This window comes from Charadrius vociferus, unplaced genomic scaffold, assembly GCF_000708025.1.
Source record: "Charadrius vociferus isolate BGI_N301 unplaced genomic scaffold, ASM70802v2 scaffold176, whole genome shotgun sequence".
Taxonomy (NCBI): Eukaryota; Metazoa; Chordata; class Aves; order Charadriiformes; family Charadriidae; genus Charadrius; species Charadrius vociferus.
In genome coordinates, this window is record NW_009648961.1 from 893,322 (window position 1) to 918,614 (window position 25,293).

Here is a 25,293-nt window from a genome sequence, read left to right on the forward strand (position 1 = left end):
AGGCTTGTACTGATAGGACATGAGTGCAAAAAAAAAAATTTGTTTATTTATTTGCTGGTGTGACATGCAGAGGAAATAGATCAACAGCTTGAGGTAAAGTAGGACCTTTCAGTCCACTTTTCCTAGGTGGAAATTAGCTCTCCACATGTCACTTGAGCTGAACCATTCTTGTGTTATGTGCTCTGAATTTTTTTTTAACTGACTTATCACCAAATTTAACTGCTTTTCTACGAAGGCCTTAAAGAACTCTATGCCTCCAAACATCTCCTTATTTTCCAGACCTGGGCCTTCATGATGGAAACCGTGGATCAATTCCAGTGTCCTCTTGTATCACAGCTTTACTAAACCTACCTAGCTTTATCCCTACACCTCATCTTCTAGACCCTCCTCACTTTGACAAGCAATTTCTCCAGTGCAAATGGCCATTGTGGGACAGTTAATGAATCTTCCATGGGAGTTTGTCTTCTCCTCCCAGAACTCTCTTGCTTTTCTCCTTCCTGACCACAGTTAATGTGTTCTTTGCAACCTAAACAGAAGTGTAAAGGGCTGCAGTGGTTGCATGGCCTCTGTCCTGGATGCTAGCTGCCGGGTGCCCCTTCCATGCTGATCCCCGGGGATAACATGAGCCAAAGAACTGAAGTGTCTGATCCTCACATGAGCAAGACATAAGAGTTATTCATAACTGAACTAGTGAACCCAGAATCCTTCATATCTCTCTGGTGAAACTTGGATGCCTTCTTTAACAAAGATTGTGAGAACGTCTCTTGAAAACCATTCAATAAATTCCTTTGGATCAACTGTTACTTTTTGAAAGATATTTCTTGAAGTCTTTCAGAAAGAAAAAGGATGCAGAAGGAAATGCTTACATACCTATCTTTTTAACTTCATTAGGGAAGAGTAAACATACTGTTGAAAACCTGAAATACATTTACTTGTATTGAACAAAAAGAAATAAGCACATGCGTGCTACCTGCCAGGCTGAACCGTTCAACTGAAGTTATGAGTACTAGTCTCCAAGGGAGCATTTTTAGAGTTCACTGCACTGATATTTCTCTTCTCCAGGCAATGCTGGAATGCCTCACCTACCACTCCCTGTTTTTCAGTAAGTCTGAAGGCATTAAGACCACCAAGGCTTTGTACCTTTCTGAGAGTTGGCTCAGAGTTAGTATTTTTTGCATCAGGAATTTTGGAAATATTTTTTATCTTCTCTTGGAAGCTTGCTTTTCTCTTGATAGTAACATTGGCTAGAAGAATATGGGAACTGCAAGCTTATCATAATTAACTGATCAGTCTGGAGAATTCACACAACAATGAAAAATGCAGCTTTCCATACACCTGGCTTAACTTTATTACCCAAATGTAATATCTCATTTCCATCTAAACCATGGAGCCGTGTTATGGAAACTCTCTGTAATGGGGAGAGGGAGAATATCCTACAGGCTGAAGATTGGCTGTGTTGTGTTTTATTGGCAGTTCCTAGAGCATTTGGGAGTTAGGGAAAATATTGAGTACATTCTTTCCTAGTGGATAGTCTGGACCTTCTATAATTCCTTATAATTACAGATCCTAATTTTTTCAAGCTAAAATTCATGTTAGTATTCTCAGAAATATGTTGATGCCCTCTTTATTGCTCTTTTGCAACATCTATCTGAAATCACTGGACAATACCAGTTTGTAAAAGTGCTGTCAATTGCTCGGCTCTGGGATCGGGGTATCTGTCTTTTACGGACTAGACCAAACCCATCATAACTTGCCATATCTGAAGCATCTAACTGCTGCAGATTGAAAACTGCAGCAGAGAGGATGGGAAATGAGAGCCCCATTTCCCTTTCAAGTGCCAGAAAACTACAAAGAGAAAGATCAGTTTGTAGCAGAGAAACCACTCTAGTTAATACTGAGCATCTGAGCTGCAATCAGCAAGCGCCTGGGGTGTAGGACAACTGTTGGGGCTTCTTCACCAGTGTGCACTTGTGCTATAAGCGTTCTCTTAGTCATAAACACTCTTTGCCAGGTACTTTTCACACCAGCACTAACGAAACTTAAAGTATTTCTTGTGCTCTACTGAGCAGATAGACGCTCCTGGCCTTCTATTTGCCTGTGCAGCTGTATTTAGGCATCTGTGTAATATTTGTGCTATGTTGGTGACAGAGGAACCTAGGATGGGAAGGAATTTCCATAATCTGTGAGTCCAGTCCTCTGCTAGTCAAGCCTTTCAACAACCCTATTAAAAAATACATTATATTCCATTTTAAAATAGGATAAACTGCATTCTTTGCTCCCAGGTAAGCCTGTTCCAGAAATTCGTTCACATGATTGTTGAAAGCCAGTCTTCTAAATGCCAGTGTAGACTTATTCCTGGCCAGTGTTACAACTGATCAGTATCTGCTGGCCCTGACCATTGCTTAAGTAGCTCTAGGTCACAGCTACATGTTGTTAACCCCTTCTCCACACTTCCACACTTTTCTTCCTTTCATGTTTCCAACTGATGAGCCACAGCGTATAGAAGGAAATGTTCTTACTGGTCCCTGAAACTTTGTTCTATGCAATTTCATTCTGAGACTGTGGCTTTATCTTCAAGGTCATCCTGCATCTCCTTTATCTCCAGTCATGCTCTTAATTAATGCTGTGTATTAACTTTGAATGATGAGAGTTATTTATTCAGGGCACTTCCTATTGTGCTTTCTTTGCTGAGACAAATAATGAAAATATCAAGTAAAATCGGTCCCCAAACCCACCTTGTACAAAATCTACCATTAGCATCTCCCAGGCCTAGAAGTTCATTCAGACCAATCTGTTGTTATATTACCCGCTAGCCAGTTCTGCCTTGTTTTAATTCCTATCCTTTTCATTTTAGCTAATAATTTCCCTTAGGATATCATAAAGATTTCTTTTTTCTTTTTTCTTTTTTTAAACTAAGTTTCCAGAACGTTGGATTTATCCTATGTTCTTTGTCTTTAAAAACATCTTTTATCAAAGGCAGATGTGAGGTTTGTTTGACACAGTCTGTTTATGCATACTGTATGTACATAATTTTCCATTTATCTCCACGTTTTAAATTTTTCTTTCCTTGAATTGGTTGTGAAAGCCTTAGGTTACTATGTAGGTCACAGATCTGTAGTTTCCTACATTAGATTTCCCCAATATTCTCATTCACTCTTTAAACATAGCTATTGCTTCTTATTCACCAGCTGCATTATATCATCCTCTTTTCCCCATCATCTGTTGAATCATTTATTAAAATCCTTGCTCTTGAGTTTCAATGTCATATGCCCGGTTTTAAATGTTGAGACCTAAAGCCTCTGCTGAGTTGCATGAGTGTAACTCGGTTTGCACCCACCTCAGACATGGTCATTTTCTAGTCATTAATTGACGTCCTGCCTCAGTCTTCCTTGTTGAGGACAGACAGATTTCAGCCTGGGTCAGTCACGTTTTATGGGACTAGCTTTACCATGAGCTTTAGGGTCTGAACCTATTTGTTTGGTGATGCGCTAAGTGGATCAGGTGGAGTTGGGGATACCAGGGAAGACTCACAGCTACTATCTGTTAATCAAGCATCTTACCTTCACTGAGCCAGACTCAGGTTCAGCTTCATCACCTGAATCTGACAGAGCAGGAGACGTCATCAATCTGTCCTACATCATGGATGAATATCTACTGATGAAGCTACTTCTCTTTGCTCTGTCGTGTCTCTTTGTCAGCATTTTGGCAAAAATAAAATAACATAGTGTAAAAGGACATGGTTTCATTCTGATACAAAACAAACCGGTTTTGCAATCTCATGAATGCTGTAGAATGGAAACCTGATTTTCCATGTTGGTGTAGTCACTATGTTTTTAGCAAGGACTGGACTGCCTGTGCCTGTCACAGTGCTTCTTTACTTGCTGAGCATAGTTATCAAGCGTTGCACAGAACTACTGCTCCTGCTAGATCTGAAAATGATGCCCTGCAGTGGTCTTTGTCTTGGAGTCAGAGACTGAGTATGTTTAATTTTGCTGTGTTGTCTTCTCATGTAGAGCTAGAAGGAATTTTTTGTTCAATTTGTCGTTGTCAGTAGAGTGGCAAGTGGAAACACACCCTCTTGCTGTAGTTTGAAAAAGAGGGTGGTTACACCACCTACATAGTGCTTGACATTTGATAACACTTGACATGCTTGTGATGAGTATTTGGCATTTTTTTGAAATTGGTGAGAAAAATCTAAAACAGAACATGTTCTGAAGTATTATGAAAAAAAAGACTTATAAAAGAAACAGCATCCTCAGTTCCTACTTTCTCCTCATGTTAATTTTGCCTTTGCAGTGAGTAGCTAAAGTGGTAAGAGCAGCGCTGACTAGAAAGTAATTAAGTCTTCTTCGTTAATTAAACAGAAAAAAAGAGATAAGTGACATTTGCATTTGTTGGTGGCTTCTTTATGGTAAATGAATTGCCGGATGGTTGATGTTGATGTTTTCCAGTTGATTTCCTTTGGTTCCTTGGCTGGGATTGTAGCACAGATTATTATTGTCTCACACATCTGCTAGAGGATGTGTTTCCATTGTATCTCACAGCTCACAAACATGTGAATAACTTCCATATTGACCACTTGTATGTGTATCACTGCAGCGACGTGGGAAGACACATTCCTGTAGGCGTACAGACCTCTTGGATAAGCTGTATGTGTTTGTTTCTGTCACCAACTGTCCCATCTGTGTGCTCTGTGCCTACTTTTAATTGAATGGTGAGGAGCATGACTTAGGAAGTATGCTTCCTTTCAGATTTTAGTGGTTATGTTATAATTCTCTTGAATGATTGTGAGTCACGTATCTGCCTGCCAGCAAGACACAACATTGCACGAGCAATGGCATTCTTTGGTGATGCTATCGGTAGCTGAAGGCGCTGAGCAGGTTTTTGGTACATGATCATTCATTGCTAGAAACCAAGCAGTACATTTGTTATGCATTTCGTAGCATGTAGTTAAGCTTTTCAGATGATGGCATTTTCCCTCTGCACTTTTCTGAGAATTTTAGCATTTATCTGAGGTTGCTGCTCTTCGTGTTTGCGACAAGCTGACTGTATTGGGTTTGTGTGGCAAGGTTTTGGTAGCAGGATCTACAGGGGTGGCTTCTGTGAGAAGCTGCTAGAAGTTTCTCCTATGTCCGATAGAGCTGATGCCACCAGCTCCAAGATGGACCTGCCGCTGGTCGAGGCTGACCCCATCAGTCACAGTGGTAGCGCCTCTGGGTTAACATATGTAAGAAGTAGGGAAAAAACCTGCGTGGTTGCAGGTAGAGAGAGGAGTGAGAATATGTGAGAGAAACAGCTCTGCAGACACCAAGGTCAGTGAAGAAGGAGGGAGAGGAGGTGCTCCACGTACCGGAGCAGAGATTCCCCTGCAGCCCATGGTGAAGACCATGGTGGGGCAGGCTGTCCCCCTGCAGCCCACAGAGGTTAACAGTGGAGCAGATATCCACCTGCAGCCCATGGAGGACTCCACACCCAAGCAAGTGGATATCCGAAGGACACTTGTGACCCCATGGGAAACCCATGCTGGAGCAGGCTCCTGGCAGGACCTATGAACCCGTGGAAAGAGAGGAGCCCATGCTAGAGCAGATTTGGCAGCAGGACTTGTGACTCTGTGGGGGGAACCATGCTGGAGCAGTCTTTTCCTGGAGGACTGTGTCCTGTGGAAGGGACCCACACTGGAGCAGTTCATGCAGCCTGTGGGAAGGACTCATGTTGGAGAAGTTCATGGATGACTGTCTCTTGTGGAAGGGACCCCATGCTGGAGCAGGGGAAGAGTGTGAGGAGTCCTCCGCCTGAGGAGGAAGGAGTGGCAGAGACAACATGACGAACTGACTGCAAGCCCCATTTCCTGTCCCCCTGTGCCACTCGGGGGGAGGAGGTAGAGAAAATTGGGAGTGAAGTTGAGTCTGGGAAGAAGGAAGGGGTGGAGAGAAGGTGTTTTTAAGATTTAGTTTTATTTCTCATTATCCTACTCTGATCGTGCTTGGTAATAACTTAAAATAATTTCCATGAGTGAAGTCTGTTTTGCACGTGTTGGTAATAGGTGAGTGATCTCTCCCTCTCTTTATCTCAACCCACGAGCATCTTGTTATGTTTTCTCTCCCCTGTCCAGCTGAGGAGGGAAGTGATAGAGCGGCTTTGGTGGCCACCTGGCGTCCAGCCAGGGTCAACCTCCCGCACTGACCTTGTATTTTAGTGTCTGGAGACACTCCTGTTTGCTAGATCAGAAGCAGATATCTGCTTAAGAGGTTCCTGTCCTTCACAGGTGGAAGTGATACACATTTCAACTCACTGTGCATGAGAGTGTGTGTGTGCAACCAGGACAGAGAGGTATGCAGCAGCAGAGTAAAATGATGTTAAAAGATTTAAACCAAGTTTTGTCTACCCCAATATTATCAGTCCCTTTTTTCTTCCGGACAGTTTTATCGCAAGTAGGTCAATGGAATAAATCAAATGTACTACTGTAATAGAGCTGTATAGGCACACTTGGTCATGGTATATACTCACCATCACTATGCCGGAAAGCCTCTCAAGCAATGTTTCCAGCAAAGTAGCCTATGTTTTATTTAACTGGTCAGTAATGTAATTGTATTAAGGTAAGTAGCATTAGAGATAGTTTTTTTTAAAAAAATAATATTAACAAAAAAAAATAAATTACCAGGAAGTGCTGATTTGACCTTGCATTTGGATGATGTTTTAGGAATGTGTATCTCCTAGCATACTTTTCTGTGCTCATTCCCAGCAAAGATCCAGAATATTATATACTGGAATGATTTTATACTCACACAGCTGTAACATTTCTCTTAATTCTGTGCATACTTTCTACAGTTTTATTGCTAGTTTTGCCTGAAAGGATAGTGGTTACCCAGCCTGTAAGACAACAGTTTTACACTACTACTTTTAATGTGAATCCCGTTGTAGAGCTGAATCCAAATTTGAATGTTTAATGAAAATACAGTTTGTATGGTTTGGCTTGTTACTGCCCTTCCATTTAGTACTAGAAGCACAGAGAATTTCAGTATTAAACTTGCTGCTGTGTTTATGTCCTTAGGCTTTGCATTTGAAACTACCCATTCTCTAAGGTAGTATTCATTTTCTTTGCCTCTTGATTTTTATTTTTTTTTAGCTATGCAGCTGATGTTGATGCTTCTGTGCTCTTTGGGAATAGTTTGATGGTTTGTAGGAGCAGATCCAAAGGAAGTCTGCTTCCCCAGTAAAAGAAGGAAAGGGAGACAGGATGTGGATGCTAAACTGATCAACAAGCCATACGTCCTTCCTTCCTTCCTTCCCTCCCCCTGTTAGTTTGGCATACAACGTGCGGTAGGATGTCCTTTTTCACCTTGGGTCCTTTCCATGTAACTTTTTTTAGTTTTTACTATTTGAAATAACATTTACTGTTGCTTGCCCTAACTACCATCAGCAACACATTCTGCCAATAGCAAATGCTATAAAAATGGGCAAGACTATATAGACCTACCTCTGACACTCCTGTAGACTACAAAGGAAGAACAAAGATGAGGGTGAAGGGAGGAAAAGATAGATCATCTGGAAAAAGTGATATAATATTCTGTTTGCTTACTTTGGGTGTTGTTACCCTGATTTCTTCTGTTCATGTTGTCTGCTGATTGTTTTACCTTATTTTCCTCTTCCTCTATTTATGCTTTCTCTTCGTTGCTTGAGTAGGTTTAGTTTTACTTCCTGTTTTTTTAAAGGACAAATATGTTTAATATTCACTTTGTAAAATCAGGGAAAGGACACAGTTTTTTTTTCTCATTAGATAGCTACCTGACATCAAACTCTAGATCCCTTATGCCGCTGCAGTATCTATCTCAGGTGCTTGTTATTTGGAGGTACGGGGGAGGAGTGCATTAAAATGTAGAAGGCAAGTAGAAAGAGCACAACTGGGAAACAATGGGAAATAATATCCTTGGTATCACCTCACCCCCAAGAAAATGTTATTTAAAAGTCAGTTCAGGTTTTAGGTGTTGGCTTAACTTTTGTATACCCAGGAGCTGACATTGGTGGAAGTCAACAGGCAGGTGAGGGAAGAAGGGTAAAAGCGTAATAAGGTAAATAGACAAGGCAGACTCCTTGTTAAGTTCTTAAAGCAGATGGGTCACTGCTTGGTGGAGTTGTGTAACATATGTTTTTTCTGCAAAGGTGGTAACTCTTGGGGTACTGCATGTTATGTAGGCTCTGAGGTATCAGCAGCCACACCAGACTCCAGGAGGAAAAGGTAAAAAAGCTTGAGGTGACAAAAGCTATGGGACCTTGGTTCTGCAAGGACAGAGAAATGACAGAGTAGTCAAGTCTTTGGCATCTGGGTAGAAAGTGTCAGCCTCAATGCTAAGCCTGGTGTAGGCAACTTAATAACATATGGAAAAATAACATATCAAGATGACGTCGTGCTGAGTTATTTGCATGTTTCTGTCTGGCTTTCCTGTGGAGTCTGTCTGCCATGTTTTGCCGTCCCAGGAAGGCTCCTCATGGGCTATAAGCTGCTCTTTTGAGCCTAAAATTCCTATTTCCCTCCCTGCTTCAGTCCATATTTCTCAATTATTGCTGAGAGAAGCTGGTCTTAATCTGCAGGCACAGGGCAACAGTAGTACCCAGGAGGAGAGATACTGTTGTCCTTCACAATTGCATTATTGCTAACTCTCATGATTTTACTGCAAGATGAGTGATACTTGTTTTAATTACCACCTCAGTTGCTGGAGTCAGTGATTAAATAAGAATCTCAGCTTTCACTTAAAAATAAATCTCCAGCGTTTGTAGGTGCTGAGAAAGAGTTTGAAAATGTGGTAATGTGGTGTGAATTATACCCTAGAGGCTTAAAGGCTAGAAAACAAAGCAGCAAATTAAAAAAAAAACACCACAAACCCTTTGTTTTATTACTATTTTGTCATCTGAGGTTGCTAAAAATCCTCATTATTTTTTGGTAGCTGCTTTATTGCTTTATGATTTTCAGCTACTTGGATTGATAATACAGCAGATCAAAAATCACTTCTTCACTTCGAGTTTTAATTAGAATTTCTCTGTAGACGTGTCTGCAGACTTTAAGCAGCCAGTTGGGGAGATATGAAGAGAAAAACCATCATTTTTATATGAACATTGAGCATTGCTGGATAGATCTTGAGTTTACACATGGAAATTATCAAAAGCTACAGTCTGTCAATAAGTAGAGCAGGGCAGTGCCTCCTCTGGTTTTTGCATTGTGCCAGCTACTGCGTACATGGACCGCAAGCTTAGTTAAATTGGTAAATTATTAGTTACAAGAAGGGATTTTGACCGTATTATCAACTGTGGTGTTTGTTCCAAGGCAAAATTCTCTCTTCTTAAATCTTTAAGGGATTCAGGACTAAGTCGTGTCAAACAATAGTGTGCTCATCCAAGGAGAACTACTGAGTGAATTTAATTATCCTTACTGGTTGTCTCAGTACAGAGTGTGCTGATTATAGATAATGCTACCTTTGGTGCACGCCGTTAACAAGAGCATTAGGTTTATTTTGGTAGATCAAATGGGTGTGTTGTTTCAGATGGTCTTAGATGTCCAGCTGATGATTTGAAAGCAGAGTTTCCAGGCATCGTTGCTCCTTGCTTTGACCTCTTATGTTATTTTCAGGAGGGTGGATCACAAATTTTGTATTGTTTCTCTCCCTCTGTAGTAATTCTACTAGGCACTGAAAGTATTTGCAGATAAAGGAAATACTTTTTCTGTTCTATATTCCTCTAATTTTATTTTATTTTTTTCTTTTGAATGCAGATTTTAGTAATGTGCCTGATGTCACATCCAGCTTGAAAAGGAGCAGTACTGATGGCACTCTGGACCAAGTGCCACACCGAGAGAAGACTGATCCACCTTTCAGGGTAAGAAGATGCTTGGCACATCAATCCTTATGAACAAAGAGAGGGTGTTGTAGTGTTAACGCTCTGCATTTTGTGGGAAAGAATTTAACTTGTGGCACTAATTTGGAAAATTTTTTATGCATATTAGCTGTGCTTAGTGTTTTATTATCTTGAGGTCACCCTGACAGGTCAGCATCTGTAGCACAGCTGCTGCATCTCCAAAACGAGTGTGATGGGGACAAATGACAAACAGGCGGAGACTTGTCAAATTCATCTTTCTGTGTTGCTTGAACCCAGTTCTGCAGAGAACAGTAAAGCTGCTGCAGCTTTCTAACTGATTCAGTTTGGTTCATGTTTTCTTTTTGCTGATACTTCTAGGGCTTGTTAAGATTGCAGTGACCATAGCAACACTCATGTAACGTCAATAGTTTTAGACTGGACTGCAGACTTGACAAGTGCAGTGTTTGAGAGCCAGTAATTACCACTCTCTAATCTGGAGAACCTTTATGTGTCTGTAGTTACTGTTTGACTTCAGCTGGAGTGGTTGCTCAGACCTTTCTCTCAGTCAGGACTTTGGAGGCTGAGGCAGGGACCCTCAGAATTAGTGTCCACCTTCGGATGCATTGGTCTTTGAAGAGCAATTTTTCACCCATTTTGCTCCAAGTCAGTCAAATTGCAACCTGTGTCCAACTCAAGTGCATATTGCTTTGAACCCTCCCAACTGCTAGCATGGGTAGTGTTTTCATGTTGGTGGCTATGATTTTACTAGGCATTGCCATTCTGACAACAGTAGGGTTTTTTTTATTATTTGTGTTGATGAGTTGGCTGTATCTCCAAGCAAATTTGTGATAACACTCGCGTTACACTTTCGCATAGCAGAAATGAACTTAGAGTTTTTACAGTTCTGGAATATATTACTGTCTTGTACTAGGCTGTATGAAAAATTGGTAGAGATAAGGCAAAATGTAAAAACTCAGAAGAACAGAACAGGGAAGATATATTGTGCCTCTAGCCATACCTACCCAGAGGAGTTGATACTGTCTTACTTATGGTATTACTTTGTAGTCTACTTCAGTCTATTATAGGTAACGTTATGCAGTTTCCCCTGAGAGTAAGAAGCCCAGTGATTGTGGGTCTTTAGCCCATTTCCTGCTGCACAGGGGATTCCCGCAGAGATAATCTATACCCTGTGTAACACATTGCTTACACTCCCCAAAAGTCTTTGCAACCGGATGAGAATAAACTGATTTTTCTCCCCCTAGGACGCATTGTTCCTTTGGAAGGTGTAATGTGGATTTCTCTGCTGTCCTGTTTCAGAGCTTCCACACTGTTTCAGAATCATAGAATGGTTTAGGTTAGAAAGGACCTTAAAGATCATTGAGTTCCACCCCCCCTGCCATGGGCAGGGACACCTCTGACTAGACCAGGTTGCCCAAGGCCACGTCCAGCCTGGCTTTGAACACCTGGGGGCAGGGATCTTTGTGGGAGCACAGCGGAGGTGACCACAAGGCTTAGGGATGTCCTGGTGGCTGGGGGCACGAGCAAACTGGTGCTTGGCCAGGTTTCTCCAGGTGCCCTGCTCACCCAGGCTATGCGCCTCAGGGTGCCCTGCTCACCCAGGGTAGGAGCTGCCCCCCCTGCACTGTGCGGACATACACAACTGAGATCCTGTCCTGCTGGATGGGAGGAGGTTCTGGGGCTTTAGCCAAAAAAACTATCCACTCCTGATCATCTGTGTCAAATACACCAGATGACAGAAAATTAGGGGGAGTTCAGCAAGGTTTAAATACACAGAGAACAATTCATGTATGCTAGTTGTTGCTCTGAACGCATTAAATTTGCCCCAGTGCCCTAAATTACGTGCTGCAATTGAAGCTAAAAAAAAACCAAACAAAGAGCAGAAAACAGACAGGTTTGCTCCCTGCCCTCTCTCCAGCCTCAAATCTGTCACGTATAGCAGTATTAATGGCTTGTGCACAATTTGCTGAAGTAACTGCTCATGCCATATTGCAGTTCACTTCTTGGGTTGGCATGCAGGTCTGCTAACGTCATTTGAAAAATTGCCTGAAGCTGTCCTAGTTTTGTAGGTAGAAGGGGGGAAACGGCTCGGCAATCAGAGGCGGTCTGACTTGAACTGCAGCTGTAAACAAGTCTGTGACAGCTCTACAATTTCTGCAAATGGTTCATAATTGATTGCTGTCTTTCTGTTGGAGGGTGCCTATTACTGTCAGAGCTTTTTGTCTGACCCTTTGATTTCTCCAATAGATGTAGAATATTTTTTTTTTTTAAAAAAAAAGAAAACTCTCAGTAAATTTAGGTAGTGTATATTGTATATGCTTTTGTGATTGGCTATAAAAGGAATTAAAATGATTTCTGTTTTTATAGCTGTGATTTGGGACGGCTCACCAGATGAACAATAGCTATTGCTAATAAAAGCAACTTTGAGGAAATTGTGCAGCCTCAAAAAGGATAGCATCTGGATTTGGGTTGGTTTTTTTTTGCCCCCTTTGCCTTCTGTTTCCTGCATGTGCTAACCTGACCTGTGCCTGCGGGAGAGCAGTAGCGCAGACACCTCAGCGTTAGGCAATGTTGCAGAAGTATGGGGGAGAGGAGATCTGTAAGCACAGCTCTGTGGAGAAGACGTTGGTGGCGCTAAGAGGTTCTGAGCACAGCCTGGAGCAACAAGCAGTTTGGGATTATTTCAGTGGAGAGACAGCTAGAGATGCTCACTTCCCAGTTGACAGCAACTGTAGGTGTAATTACTTGGCTCTGAGGGAGCAGACTTCTTTGAAGTTTGGTTGATTTTTGTCCCGTAACATGTAAGTAAATAAAAAACAGTCTTAAAGCTTTGGATTTAATGGCTGCATGTTTGATTTTCAGATTTTGTGTTTCTTGTTTGGAGCATTTTCGTTTGTTTTTATTTTCTTCATCTCATACCAAGCTAGGGTTAAGCATCAGCTTAAAAAAGTACAGTGAGGCATTTCAGAAGTGCCTTTTAATCTCAAAGGAATATGTCTTTTGTTGCATGTGTACTACATTCAAACATGCTTTCATTCATTCATTCATTTATTTTTTGTAGTCTGAGAAATGAATGAATTTAGAATAGTTGTATGTTTGTCTTTCATCTGAGAGCTAACAAATTAATTAGAAGAGATACAGAGGATTGTTTCATTCCAGAAACGGAAGCTGTTCCTTAAGTTATAAAATATCATTAAAAACACATGGACATCAAGAACCATCCATTCCAGATGCTCGTTAGTTTTGTTAGCTCTGTATTCTCTGGGATACCCCATTTATAGCTTTAATACCTTTAACTTTCTTTTCTATTTTATTTAACAAGGATAGATGTTATACTTCTAAAGCATTCTGCTGTAGTACATTTTCAAACTGTGTTAAAATACTGTTTATGTGGCAGTGGCACGTCGTCCTTGCAATTGTTGGTTCTGGAGTATGTAGGCGTACTGTTGACAGAAGAACAGAGGACCTCAGAAAATCTGAGGATTGAGTATGCCTGTCAGTGCAATTAGGTTTAGTTGTGTTTAATCATTTTGAGAACTAATTGTCTGTGCTCCTGGTGCTCAGTTAAATCCTGGTATGTTGACAGTTGCCAAGAATCAAGATCTCCGTACATCAAAGTAGCACAAAGCTGAATAAATAAAAAATGCAACTTTTCCTTTAGCTACTCATGATTTCTAATTGCAAACTCCGTTGGTTAGAAATGTTTTCTCTAGCCCATGGTTTCCGTGGTTTCTTTTAAGATGAAGGCTACTAGTCTGTTACTAACTTGCTTATCTTTACTTTGTACTTTCAGTATATTAAAAAATCCTTTTATGAAAGACGAACATAGCTAAAAGGTGAAATTTTACCATATAAGTAACTACTATTCTACGGTTTCTTGTAAGACTGCTGTGATTTGACTTTCTGTTGCTCTGAATCTTTTGAGTATCATCAGAGAGAAGTATTTCTGAAATCATACTAAATTTTAACAGAAGGAAAGAAGGAACTTAATATAAATGCATGTGTGAAAGGGGGAAGATGTATTTTCACTTTTAATATTTTACAGATCATAAGAAAAAAACTTGGAGAAAACTCTGTGCAAATATTTCACTTAACTTCATTAAATTCTTAGTTGTATCTTAGAGTTCTTTAAGAAACTTAAGAAACTCAGTAAAAATAGCCAGTGTGATGCTTTGTAATCACGGTAAAAATAGTCAGTGTATGCAGAATGGTTTTATGCTGGCATCTTCAAAAATTACCATTGCAGATGCAGAAATGGAAGCTAGCATGATGAGAAACTTTGAATGTAACAAGAATTTGCTTTCTAAAAAATGGCCAACTGGTTTGATTTTGTAATGCTTTTGAAGTGGTGCTATACTTCTTTCAAACAATGAAGTAAAATTGATTCTGGGAATAAGTTGGCTATAGAGACTTTCAGAAATTGCCTTTACTTTGCTGTTGACTCTTAAAATAGTCTACTCTCAGAATGGGTTACTGATCAGACATCAGTATGCATATATGAGGACAACTCTATCCCTACTACCTCTTAATAAAAAATAATAAAAAAACCCCTACACACTGCAGAGGGAGAAAACTAACCATTCTCAATGCAATGAACACAAATTATGGTTACAAATCGCTGAACACCTTTCCCTAGCATGGGCTGCTTTAGATTAGCTCAACTCACTCCTCCTCCACTCCTGTTCAACAACTGTGTTCACTTTCCCCTCCGTCTGGGGAGGAAATGAAGAATCCATGACAAGTCTGGTCAGCAGAGCGCATGGCACCTTTGGCAAACACAAATCTGCATCTGCTGCAGGATAGAGCATTTTTGTCAAACTATTTCAGCTTTTTATAGAGATGAGGTTCAGGTCAGTGTAATGGCCTTACTGGAGACGTCCATTTATAGGTACAGGGGGAAAAATGAAGTAGAAGAAATATGTACTTGTGCATTTTAGAAGTCTGCTTTTGGTTGCTCGAGTTTCCTATGTAATGCCAAATCAGCCTTCCAGTGCTTTTGACACTTGTGCAGTCTGTTCGTTGTGATGCCAGTTGTGGACAGTCGTCCATTTGCCAGAGAGGAGCTTTTGCAAGTGCAGTGAGAAGTGGATGTTTCCATGAACTCTGCATGTCCGGGACCATGGTGAGAAACCTGGGTTTTGGTCACCCTGCATATAGTCCCACTTCTTGTGCTCAAGGAGCCAATGTGTAAACATGCCTAACTTGCATAACTGTTGAGGTTTTTCTTCCAACCCATCTAAAGTGCGTGTGCAGTTGAGCAGCTGGTTTGTATGTCCGATGGTGTGACTGCAGAGGCTGAGACTGGGTCAGAAAGCAAAACACATCTTACCACTTCTGTATCATCCAACTACCACAACAAGCTTCCCAAAACATTGCTTTCAACAGATGAAAATATATGTGTCATGATTTCAAAAATGAAATCCTTGTTTTACCTATTAGTTTGTTTCATGTGGTTATTTCTGTAATGAAAATCAGTGGGTATTGTAAGGAGTTTGCTGCATTTGTGGTTTTGGCCTCTGGTATATGCAGCATAGTCATGTACTGGAGAGATGGTTTTCATAAATTAAAAAAATTAATATTTTTTCTTCAAACGGTCTAAAACTGATTTTGAAACCCCTTCATTAGAAGTAGCACTAAAGCCATCAACTTCTCATGCAGATGAAATGCAGAGTAATGCAGAGTAATGTAAGAGTCAAAATCCTGAGGTACAATATACATCCAGGTCTAGGGTCAAACCTGAATGAAAGAATGTGTATCTTGTTGCTAGTCTGTCTGAATGCTCAATTGCTGAAGAAAAAATGTGGTTTGATTTTTGGGGAGAGGAAGGGGGCAACTGTGACTGTTGCCATGGAATAGTAGAGGTGAAAGCAGTTAGTAATCATTACTCATATAGTCCAATCCCAGCAGAATATTAATACAATTGTTCAGTGGTTATGGATGATTTGCATGGTATTTTTTCTTCCAGAATAAAGCAGGTGGATGCTAGGAATGATATATTCCTCTGATTTGTTACCTAGAAAACATTGTACAAATGGGATATGTAGTATATGTGCTGTGGCACATATGTTCAGGGCAACATTATTCAAAATGCACCCAACAACCTTCTATCGGTGCTGTCAGTAAATGTAATCCTATATATATGCAATTGCGCTTGTTTGTTTATTTATTTTGATTTGTGATGACACTCATTCACTCTTAGAGATGAGCGAGGGATCATCAGTCTGAATGTGTGTATATAAGCAGTGGATTGTTGTCTTGTAGCAGGTAAATGTCAAGAAATGTTCATTCTTCCCCACCAAAGTTAAAACATTTTCCTAATATGACTTTTCAGTGAGAAAGTTAAGGGTTTACCAAAATACACTGAATTAGAAGGAAGATTTGCAATGATATGGTGCATCAAACATAAAAACTGTTAAGTACAAATCGTGTTTTGATCACATTTAGGATGATGTGGCAGTGTATGTATGTATGTTAACATGTGTCTGGTAAATTTCAGAGCCATCTTTCTCTCCATTTGGTATAAGTGGCATCCTTTCTTGCTAGTCAGTGACCCCTACCCCCAAAACATCCCCAAAGAAACAATAACATTGAAATAAAACTGTGGGAAATCTAAAAAAAAACAAGTGCGTGTGGAGTAATTTTGTTAAGCTAAGACTGTAAAAATCAAAATTCTTGGAAGGTGAATGCTATTACTAATCAAATAAACACCAATTGTTGAGCTACATTGAAAGAAAGCCAAGCAGAAATGACCAGAAGTTCAACAGAGGTTGCTCTGGGAAAAGTAAAATAAGAGGAAGAAAAAACTACTGGTATGCCCCTATGGCCCCAAACCTATTTCTTACATGGAGGCAATTCCTGTTGAGCGATGTTCATGGTGGTAGCTTCTCATTAGCTCTATTTTGCATTACCCAGGCAGTTCCCACTTGCACAGCATGCCATTAATTGCAGGAGAGCTGCCTGCCTGAAGGTTTACTCAGCATCCGTAGGACATTAAGGGTCTTTCCTTTATTTTAATCGTGAGAACTTCTCTTTAGCAGTTGATGAGATCCAAAAGCTTGGGGAGTAGTCGGCAATTAACATCCTTTTTCTTCTGTTCTTTGTAGGAAAGGGATTAACAACGTAGTATTGAAAATCATGTAAACTCCTCTGCAATCCAAGTGTCATTTCCTTCCAGATGTGAGATGCATTTAGGGAGTCTAAGAGCTAACATGGGAAAACAGCATGTTCCTCAGCAGTGGTTTTCCTTGATTCAGTTGTGCCTGGAGGGGACAGTTCTGCATCAAAAGTGCGACAGAATCCCATGGGGAGCTCTGCTAATTATTGCGCTTCCCTTGCAGACAGCCCAGCCTGTGGTGAGCCCAACCAGAGTTGCTGGCTCCAGCAGTGTGGAGCTGCGGCCGGACCCCTGCTGTCATCATGCGCCTTCTGAGAAGGGTATCAGTGATAAGAGTAAAATTGTAGCCTCTTAGAAGCCTCTTCGGTTCCAGTATCTTATTCTATCCCTCAGAGAAGGCATCAAAACTGATGGACTGACTATAGGTTACAGAAGGCTTGCTGTAAAACCTACCCGTGAGTGTTTGCTACTGACCTCAGTCCTGGATTTCGCTTTGTTGCATTGATCCTGCAGTTCTTTAAATGCAGCAGAGCCACCCTATGGATGGCCCAGAATTGCAATGCAACGTTGCCTGTCTTGGCTAACATAGTGAGGAGCCTTGAAACCATAAAGCTTAAAGCGTGAAAGGTGCTATATCTAGAGTAGATCTGTAACCAGACATTAGGTCAAGCTGTAGATGGAGACCTGTGTGCGTAGTTACTGCTAGGGAGGCACAAGAACAGCAAGAAAGAAGACCAAAGGGAGACTGTGCAGTTCTTGCAAGCAGAGATTGGAACTTGTGTCGCTCTGTTTTGTGCTATTACATTGAGTCGCTGGGGTTTGGGGGGGAGGTGGTATTTGATGTCTTTCCACTGGCTGAAGGAATCATCCTCTCAAAAGTACCGTGACAGCTGTCAGTGTAAAATGTGCAGATGGTTTTGATTAAGAGAAGAAATTGTGTTGTGTTGGTGCTTGCAAACAAAAGAAGCCAGTGGGAGATGACTTAGAATACAGCTTTTCTTTGTAGTCTTCTGCGAAAAATCCAGGAAGTTTACCTGCAGGTGAAAAGGGAAGTGTATGACAACAGTCCTAGTTCATTGCGACAGGATATGGTAAACAGTGTCTCTGGAGATGCTTTGCGACTTCACTGATGAAGGGCAGGAAGCTGCATTGGAGTCCACCACCCTGGGCCTCCAAAGGCAACCCCAGTCACCTGCAGTGCAGGATGTGACGGCAGCATTTCACTTTGGCATCAAAGGCAGAGATATCTAATCGTGTTTCTGACAGACTCAGGGAACTGGGTAACTTCTCGGCCAGCTGTAGATTATTTGCTGGTGTTTTTTTTAAGATTGAGATACTGTTCAGTTATAGTGCTGACAATAACATACGTGTTTTTTCCTCGCAATGCAGAAGCGTTTAAACACAACTTTAGTGCGTGCTGAGGTATGTGATGTGCCCAGCAGTTACCCGTAGGACACAATGTCACTTTAAAGTCACACAAAGTTGCAATAGAGGATTTCAGACAAATATTGCATCCTGGGTACCATCATACACTTCCATAATGCTTTGGTTCCTATTTTGTGCTGTCAGGAACACGTAAGGACAAAGGTAGACCTGAAATGCCCAAACTGAAGAAATCTGCTATCTGCACCGGATTCTGCAAAATTAAAGACAACAAAGTAGTACCTGAAAGGAAGGAAAAGGGAGGAAAATTTTTAAAAGTAAGGGGTCAGTTGAGTCAGATACACAGGGAAGTTCCAACAGATTTTTGTGTTTTGCTACCTGTAGTCCATAACGCTGTGTTCCTTCTTTCTCTACTTGTTAACCTGCTAGGGCAGCCCTTCACTCACGTGGTGATTATTTCCTCCTGAGACAGCAGAATCCTTCTGTAGGGCCCAAAGAAAACCCCACTGAAACCAGGGGAGAGGCTGATGTGGCGTTCAGGGGGTCTACATTTGTCTTTACAGGGGGATTATTGCATCTTTTAACATTTGGAATGCAATATACCTGCAACTATAACAAGAAGAGATAAGGGTCACCCTCTCTGCCTCTAAAGAAGGCACAGTGCAAAAATATAACATGAAAGATGAACGCAACTGCAAAGATAATGTCTCAGTGGTTGCCATAGTTTCTAATTTAGCACTTCAGAAAAGTTTTTGCATTCACCACAAAACACTTTGGGTGAGTACAAAGAGTATTTAAGATGCTTGAAAATGAAAAAAGAATTCAATTGAAACATTTGGAATCTTAACTAATTTTTTTAGCACTGGAATTAAAGCAGATGTCTTCACTGTGGTCAGTTATGCTTTGAAAATACATTTTGAAGGCATTTAAAAAACATGTTAGTAGTATAATAAGCGTGAGAGAAAAATACTCAGAAAAATCATCCACCCACATTTATAAAAAGTAAAAAACAAAGTCCCTCTAGATCATTGTAGAGATCTGAAGACCGGCTGAGTCAAGCCTGAGCTTATAATGCTTACAGACCACTAATATCACAGAGCTCCTGTTTAGTCCAGGGTATGTATGTACATATTGTATATTTTTTTCTCTATGTATGTGTCTGTACATACATGCATATATACACACAAACACTTATATCTAAAAAAACCATGATATGTATACAAATTATGCTTCTGCTTCACCGGTGGTCCAGACATGTTATAAAGTAGCCCACAAGTGCTCAGAATTGTCCCGGAGGCAAGCCGCTGTTTCCTTTCATTCAAAGTATATACAGACAGAGCAAAATTAGCCTTTTACCTTCATGCAACAAGGGCAAAAGCAGGATGGGAAATGAACTCGGTGCAGATAAGCGCACCTAGACGTATCGGGACAATAGAGGGAAGCCTGTATTGCGAAGGATGTTACTGTTATGGTAACTATCGAGCCTGGTGCCACTAAAATGGAAAGATGAAAACCAGATGTCTGTAAAGGGAATGTGTGTTACTCAAACCACACAGGAACAAACAACAAGGCCATGTCATTTTCCCAGTCACCTTAAAAGTATTTCAAGGTGATTGATTATTTTACATGTGAATTTTACGTATGAGATGTATTCTTGAAGAGGGCTTGAATGTTTGTTGTGTGTTTCTAGAGAAGAAGAAAGGCTAAATGAAATGCTTTCTTTCATTCGGTTTATTTTAGTTTGTGTTTTTCACTTTTTTGATTTATCCAAGTCCCTCAATAGGAGTTGGAAGTATTACTAAAACATCGGGTTTTTTCTAATGAATACACATTTTAAAAAAAATCTTTTAATTGGTAACATCTTTTAGCTGGCATATGGCTAGCTAATAACTCAGACTTAATTAGCAAATCTGGGGAAGAATAACTTCCTAATATGGAATTAAAAAGGCCTGTCATTGTTTTTCATCAAGACTGATGATATTGCTTGGACGTGAAATTTAGCAGCCTTTTTTTTCCTGGTCCTAGTGGATGAGCTGTGTTTTAACACATATCTATTACAAAAACAGAGTTTGAAATTACCACGACTCATGCTGATAGAAAATGGAGAAACAGTACCTTTCCAGAAAGTATAGTTATACTCTTAAGGTGGATCTGGTGTTATTTTTTTCAGTGCCATATATGGCACTGTAAACATTTAATTTCCACGGACTAGTGATTTTATTTTTTTTTTTCTCTTCAGACTTGGTCTGTGGATCCCTAGGGTCTGTGGGCTACTGCAGAGGCAACCACTAATGGTGGGTAAGAAAAGCAGCCTTGTACATGCTACACAGTAGTCCTTATGACTGGATTTTTAAACCAGGCTCTGCGTCCATTGAAAAATGAAATGTTAGGGAGCAGGCAAAGCCTCTCTCGCTCCTTTGGGACCATTCCCTCAGTTTTCTGTTATGTAGTCTTCTCACCCACTGAATCTGGTATCTGTCTGCAAAAGAAAGAGCACAGTCCATCAGCTGTCAAGAGGTTCCTACTACTGTGGTGCATTCTGCGAGCCTTATCAGCAGCATGTTGTTTCAGGGCTCCAGCACCGTTGTTCCTCTGATAGGCGGCCGCTTGGCAACTGAGCTTCACGGTTTGGCAAATGCTGAGCTGTCAAGTTGTGCTAATGATTTGGAAAGAGATGGATGTGAGTTTAATTGCTGTAATTAAAGGAGAGGGCTGTGTTATTCGCTTGCTTGTATGAAGGTGAATATCTTTGAAACTTCTGAAGCAGCACACCCATAACCAAGGACATAGATACCCAGGCTTGGTGTCTCATTTGGGTTCAAGGAAAGGCTGTGGTAGGGAGCTATAGGCAGTGACAAAGGACAGTGCTGAATGAAGCTTTAGAGCTCAACATCACTGCACTCTTGGCAGTGCTGTGATAGAGGGAACATGGGAGTTGCTGTGTTTTATTATGCCACTGGTATAGTTCTCATTTTATTAATGAATTGCTTGTCAGTCTTGTAACTCTTCAGCTCAGTGGTGTCATGTCCTATAATGTTTTATGTGGAGTTACATTGTTTTTAGAATAATCTAGCTGTAGACCTGATTGGTTTTGTGTAAATATATCAACATGGGGACTTTTACTTTCAAGCCTGAATTGATTAGTGAGCACAGCTTACATTTCTTTTTATTGATGTAATTACAACTAAAAAATTCAAACAAAGGACAAGCACAATTTTGTAAAGAAACCATCCGGAGAGCTGCCTATTTGTTTTTCATTTCATCATTGTAAGAGCAATTGTATGCTGCACCGTGTAGCGGCTTGTACCCTTGACAGAGCATCAGTACCATTGATAATTCATGCTGACCTTCAGGGCAGTCAGCACCCTCTAGATATTTTTAGGTGTTTGGCTAATTTTCTCAAAGCACCTGATGTTTTGTTTATGCAGTAAATTTCACGGGCACAGAGGCAGGTACATTTCTGGGGAGATAAAACCCATCTTCCCTTGCCATAACTGCACTTTGTCCTGCATCCACTACATCGAGCTATTTATAAAAACAACCTTCTCATCTGGCATGTTTTCCCGCATTTGTAGTACCAAAGGGAGGCATGGCAAGGCTGTTTGCGTGCTCGTACGCTGCTTAGCCCCATTACACCGGGACGTTGACAGCGTCTCCGATTTTCGTTAATCAGCACAAAAGGGAAACTTCTGCAGCTGAGCTCAGAGGGGAGGTGTGCTGCTGGGGGGGTCGCGACACCCGTGCCTTCCTTCCGAGGGGCCTTTTTCCCTTTGGCAAAGTTTGTATTCACAAGCCACAATGCCCGCCTTCCGGAGGAGTAAAACCAGAGCGAAGAGTTTAGCGTTGGCTCGCAAAACCCAGCAGCAGGCAGCGGCGGCGTACGGCTCCCTGCACAGGATGTTTTCTGCGGTGAGTCCTGCAGCGGCGTGGGTTAAGCCCGGGGGGTGCTGCTTCGTTAGGCTAAGGTGGGTGACGGGGCTGTGCCAGCGTGCCAGCCCGTCTGCGCTTAATAAATAGCGACCGCCCCGCTGTCGATAATCAAATCATGGATTCTGGTAGCGTGGAGTCTGTGGGTGAGTTTATAGCAGTGCGCCGCATGGGAGAAGATTTGGGGCTTTTTGAAGTTTGGGGGGAGGGAAAGGTGGGTTGATTGCCTGCACTGTTTGCTGCTGGGCTCCAGCAAATGGTTATTTCTTGCGTCTTGTCAGAGAAAGGACGAAGTCATGATCCAGATTTTGACAAGAAGTGGGATGTTAAAACAAGATTCTTCAGGGAAATTTGGAAATAACTGCAGCATGAACATTTTAACTGTTTCTCTGGGTTTTGGCTAATAATTTAGGACTGCAGGAAAAGGGAGGAAAAAAGATATATGATCGAAGGTACTGCTGGGGGAATGTAAGAAGGCTGTGAATACATTACACAGGTGGTAGAAAAATACTTGAGCGTAATGCATTAAGATTGGCAACATCAGGACAAGGACATGGGGAAGGGGAGGATGACAATATTTTCACAAGATCGAGGTTTGAGAAAACCTGCATTGTGTGGTTTAATATTACCTGAAAAGAGTCTCCTTTTTGTGACTGTGACCTGGGCTGTAAAGGTTCCTCTCTCTTTCTTCGCCTGATGCTCTCATTTTTACATTTAGTAAGGTCAGGATTTAACCTTCCATATTGGAAATGATTTCTGTTTTGCCTTTGACTTTGGTATGCGTTGGGTCAGGTGTCTTTGATTGTAGAGATGCTGAGCACAGCATCTATGAACTCAGTGGGAGCTGCTGGTCCTTGGGACCTGGTTGACGCAGGCTCTTGGTACAGATCCCTGCTGCGTGACTTGGTTTATAACTAGCGTTTCAGTCCAGTACCTAAGTCACCAGTGGTTCTTGCTCTATACCCAGGGAGAAAGATGAGCATCTCTCTCTGTGTGGCAGCTGAGAGTGAAGATTTGCCACCATACAATTCATATTAATGGCTCGGGCACCATGGCAGGTGGGTTGCATCTTAGCTGTTTCACACAGCCATGTGTTCAGCCTTATTGCAGGCCTTGACCTGTGCTGTCAGGAAAGAGTTACAAGGTCATCAACCCCTCTTCTTGCTGTACTTGAGAGTTCTAAATAAGGTTGGTGACACCTACTTGCGTTACCAGAAGAGGCTGACTTTGCTAATGTAAATGTCCCTGAAATTGGGAAATTCTGACTCAAAGACCAAAGTTTATCCTTAGCTCCTCTCCTGTTGCCTGGTCTGGCAGTGTCTGGTAGGGCAGCTTTTCAAAATCATAGCATGGTTTAGGTGGGAAGGGACCCTGAAGATCATGTAGTTCCAACCACCCTGCCATGGGCAGGGACACCTCCCACTAGACCAGGTTGCTCAAAGCCCCATCAGTACAGTAGAGAGGGATTGCTTCTCCCTCCTTAAATCATAACTCTAACAATGCTTGGCCTATTGCTATGAAGGATCTGAGTGGGCGCTTTGTGCTTTGCTTTAGCAATGTTTTAAGCATTTTAATTAAAAGACATGCAAGAGAAACAGCAAAATAAAACAGACCCCTAAAATTTCAGCAGTGTCAGTCAGGAACAGTTTTGTGTTCTGTGTGGCCTTGAAGTTGGGGAAAAAAAAAGAGAAGGACCAGAAGATAAGTGGTGACTGAAGGTATTACTTTGTTTTACCTTCTGTTGCCCAAAGCTGGGCGGCAGTCTTGCCCAGATACCTGTGGTGAAAATCTCATAAGGCAGTTTTCAGTAAAATTCTGCTGACATTTTTCAGTCAATACACAATTGAGAGGAGTGCACATGCCCTATTGGTGCGTAACGTAAGACAGCTTTTTTCAGTGGGCTTTAAGGAAGCTAAAGCCTGCAACTTTCTAGCCTTTTACATTGCTTGGTTGCAAAATACTCCCCGGTCTGAGGATGACAAAGAAGTCTATGGAGTGATGGACCCACAAAAAAATGACAGCTGTTAGGGCTGCCTTCATTCTGGGGAGAAGCATCTTCTAAAACAAAGGAAAAGTGAGAGACATCTCAAAAAACTTTCCTGCTTCACAGAGTGAGGGATGTAAAGAGGTCTCTGGCCAGTTGTTCATTTCTCAAAATCCCATATAATTGTATTTGTTCTGCTGACTGGTGCATTCAGTCTTCTGGAAGTACATACGTCAGGCAGAGCTGAGCTGTTAGCTGTTCGTTTTTAGAGGGTACAAGACTACTGTGTTTCTGCAAGATGTTTTCTGAGCATGCTTCCTCTTTGGATAAGGTATTCAAAGGATTGGTGATCACCCCATAGATGTGGTCAGTGTCCTGCACAAGGGTACAGCAATCTGAAAGCTCATCAAAGAACATGTATGGCTTTAACCCTCCCAAGGAGGGTTAGCTCAGAGGGTTGTGGTTAGTGGCGCAGAGTCTAGTTGGAGGTTAGTAACAAGTGGTGTCCCTCAGGGGTCAGTACTGGGCCCAGTTTTGTTCAACATATTCATCAATGATCTGGATGAAGGGATAGAGTGTACCATCAGCAAGTTTGCTGATGACACAAAACTGGGAGGAGTGGCTGACATGCCAGAAGGCTGTGCTGCCTTACAGCGTGACCTTGCCAGGCTGGAGAGTTGGGCAGAAAGAAACCTTATGAAGTTCAACAAGGGTAAGTGTAGGGTACTGCACCTGGGGAGGAATAACCCCATGCACCAGTACAGGTTGGGGGCTGACCTCCTGGAGAGCAGCTCTGTGGAGAGGGACCTGGGAGTCCTGGTGGACAACAGGATGACCATGAGCCAGCAATGTGCCCTGGCGGCCAAGAAGGCGAATGGCATCCTGGGGTGCATCAAGAAGAGTGTGGCCAGCAGGTCGAGGGAGGTCATCCTCCCCCTCTACTCTGCCCTGGTGAGACCGCATCTGGAGTACTGTGTCCAGTTCTGGGCTCCCCAGTTCAAGAAAGACAGGGAACTGCTGG

At 41.7% G+C, this 25,293-nt stretch overlaps 1 protein-coding gene across 1 annotated transcript in view; it reads left to right on the plus strand.

Annotated features, from left to right (window-relative positions):
* Nucleotides 1-25,293, plus strand: part of TIAM2 (T-cell lymphoma invasion and metastasis 2) — a 96,706-nt gene that overhangs the window by 52,896 nt on the left and 18,517 nt on the right. The window contains exon 13 of the mRNA XM_009887608.1: nt 9,764-9,867. Within this exon, the coding sequence (XP_009885910.1) occupies nt 9,764-9,867 (104 nt within the window). The remainder of the gene's footprint in view (nt 1-9,763; nt 9,868-25,293) is intronic.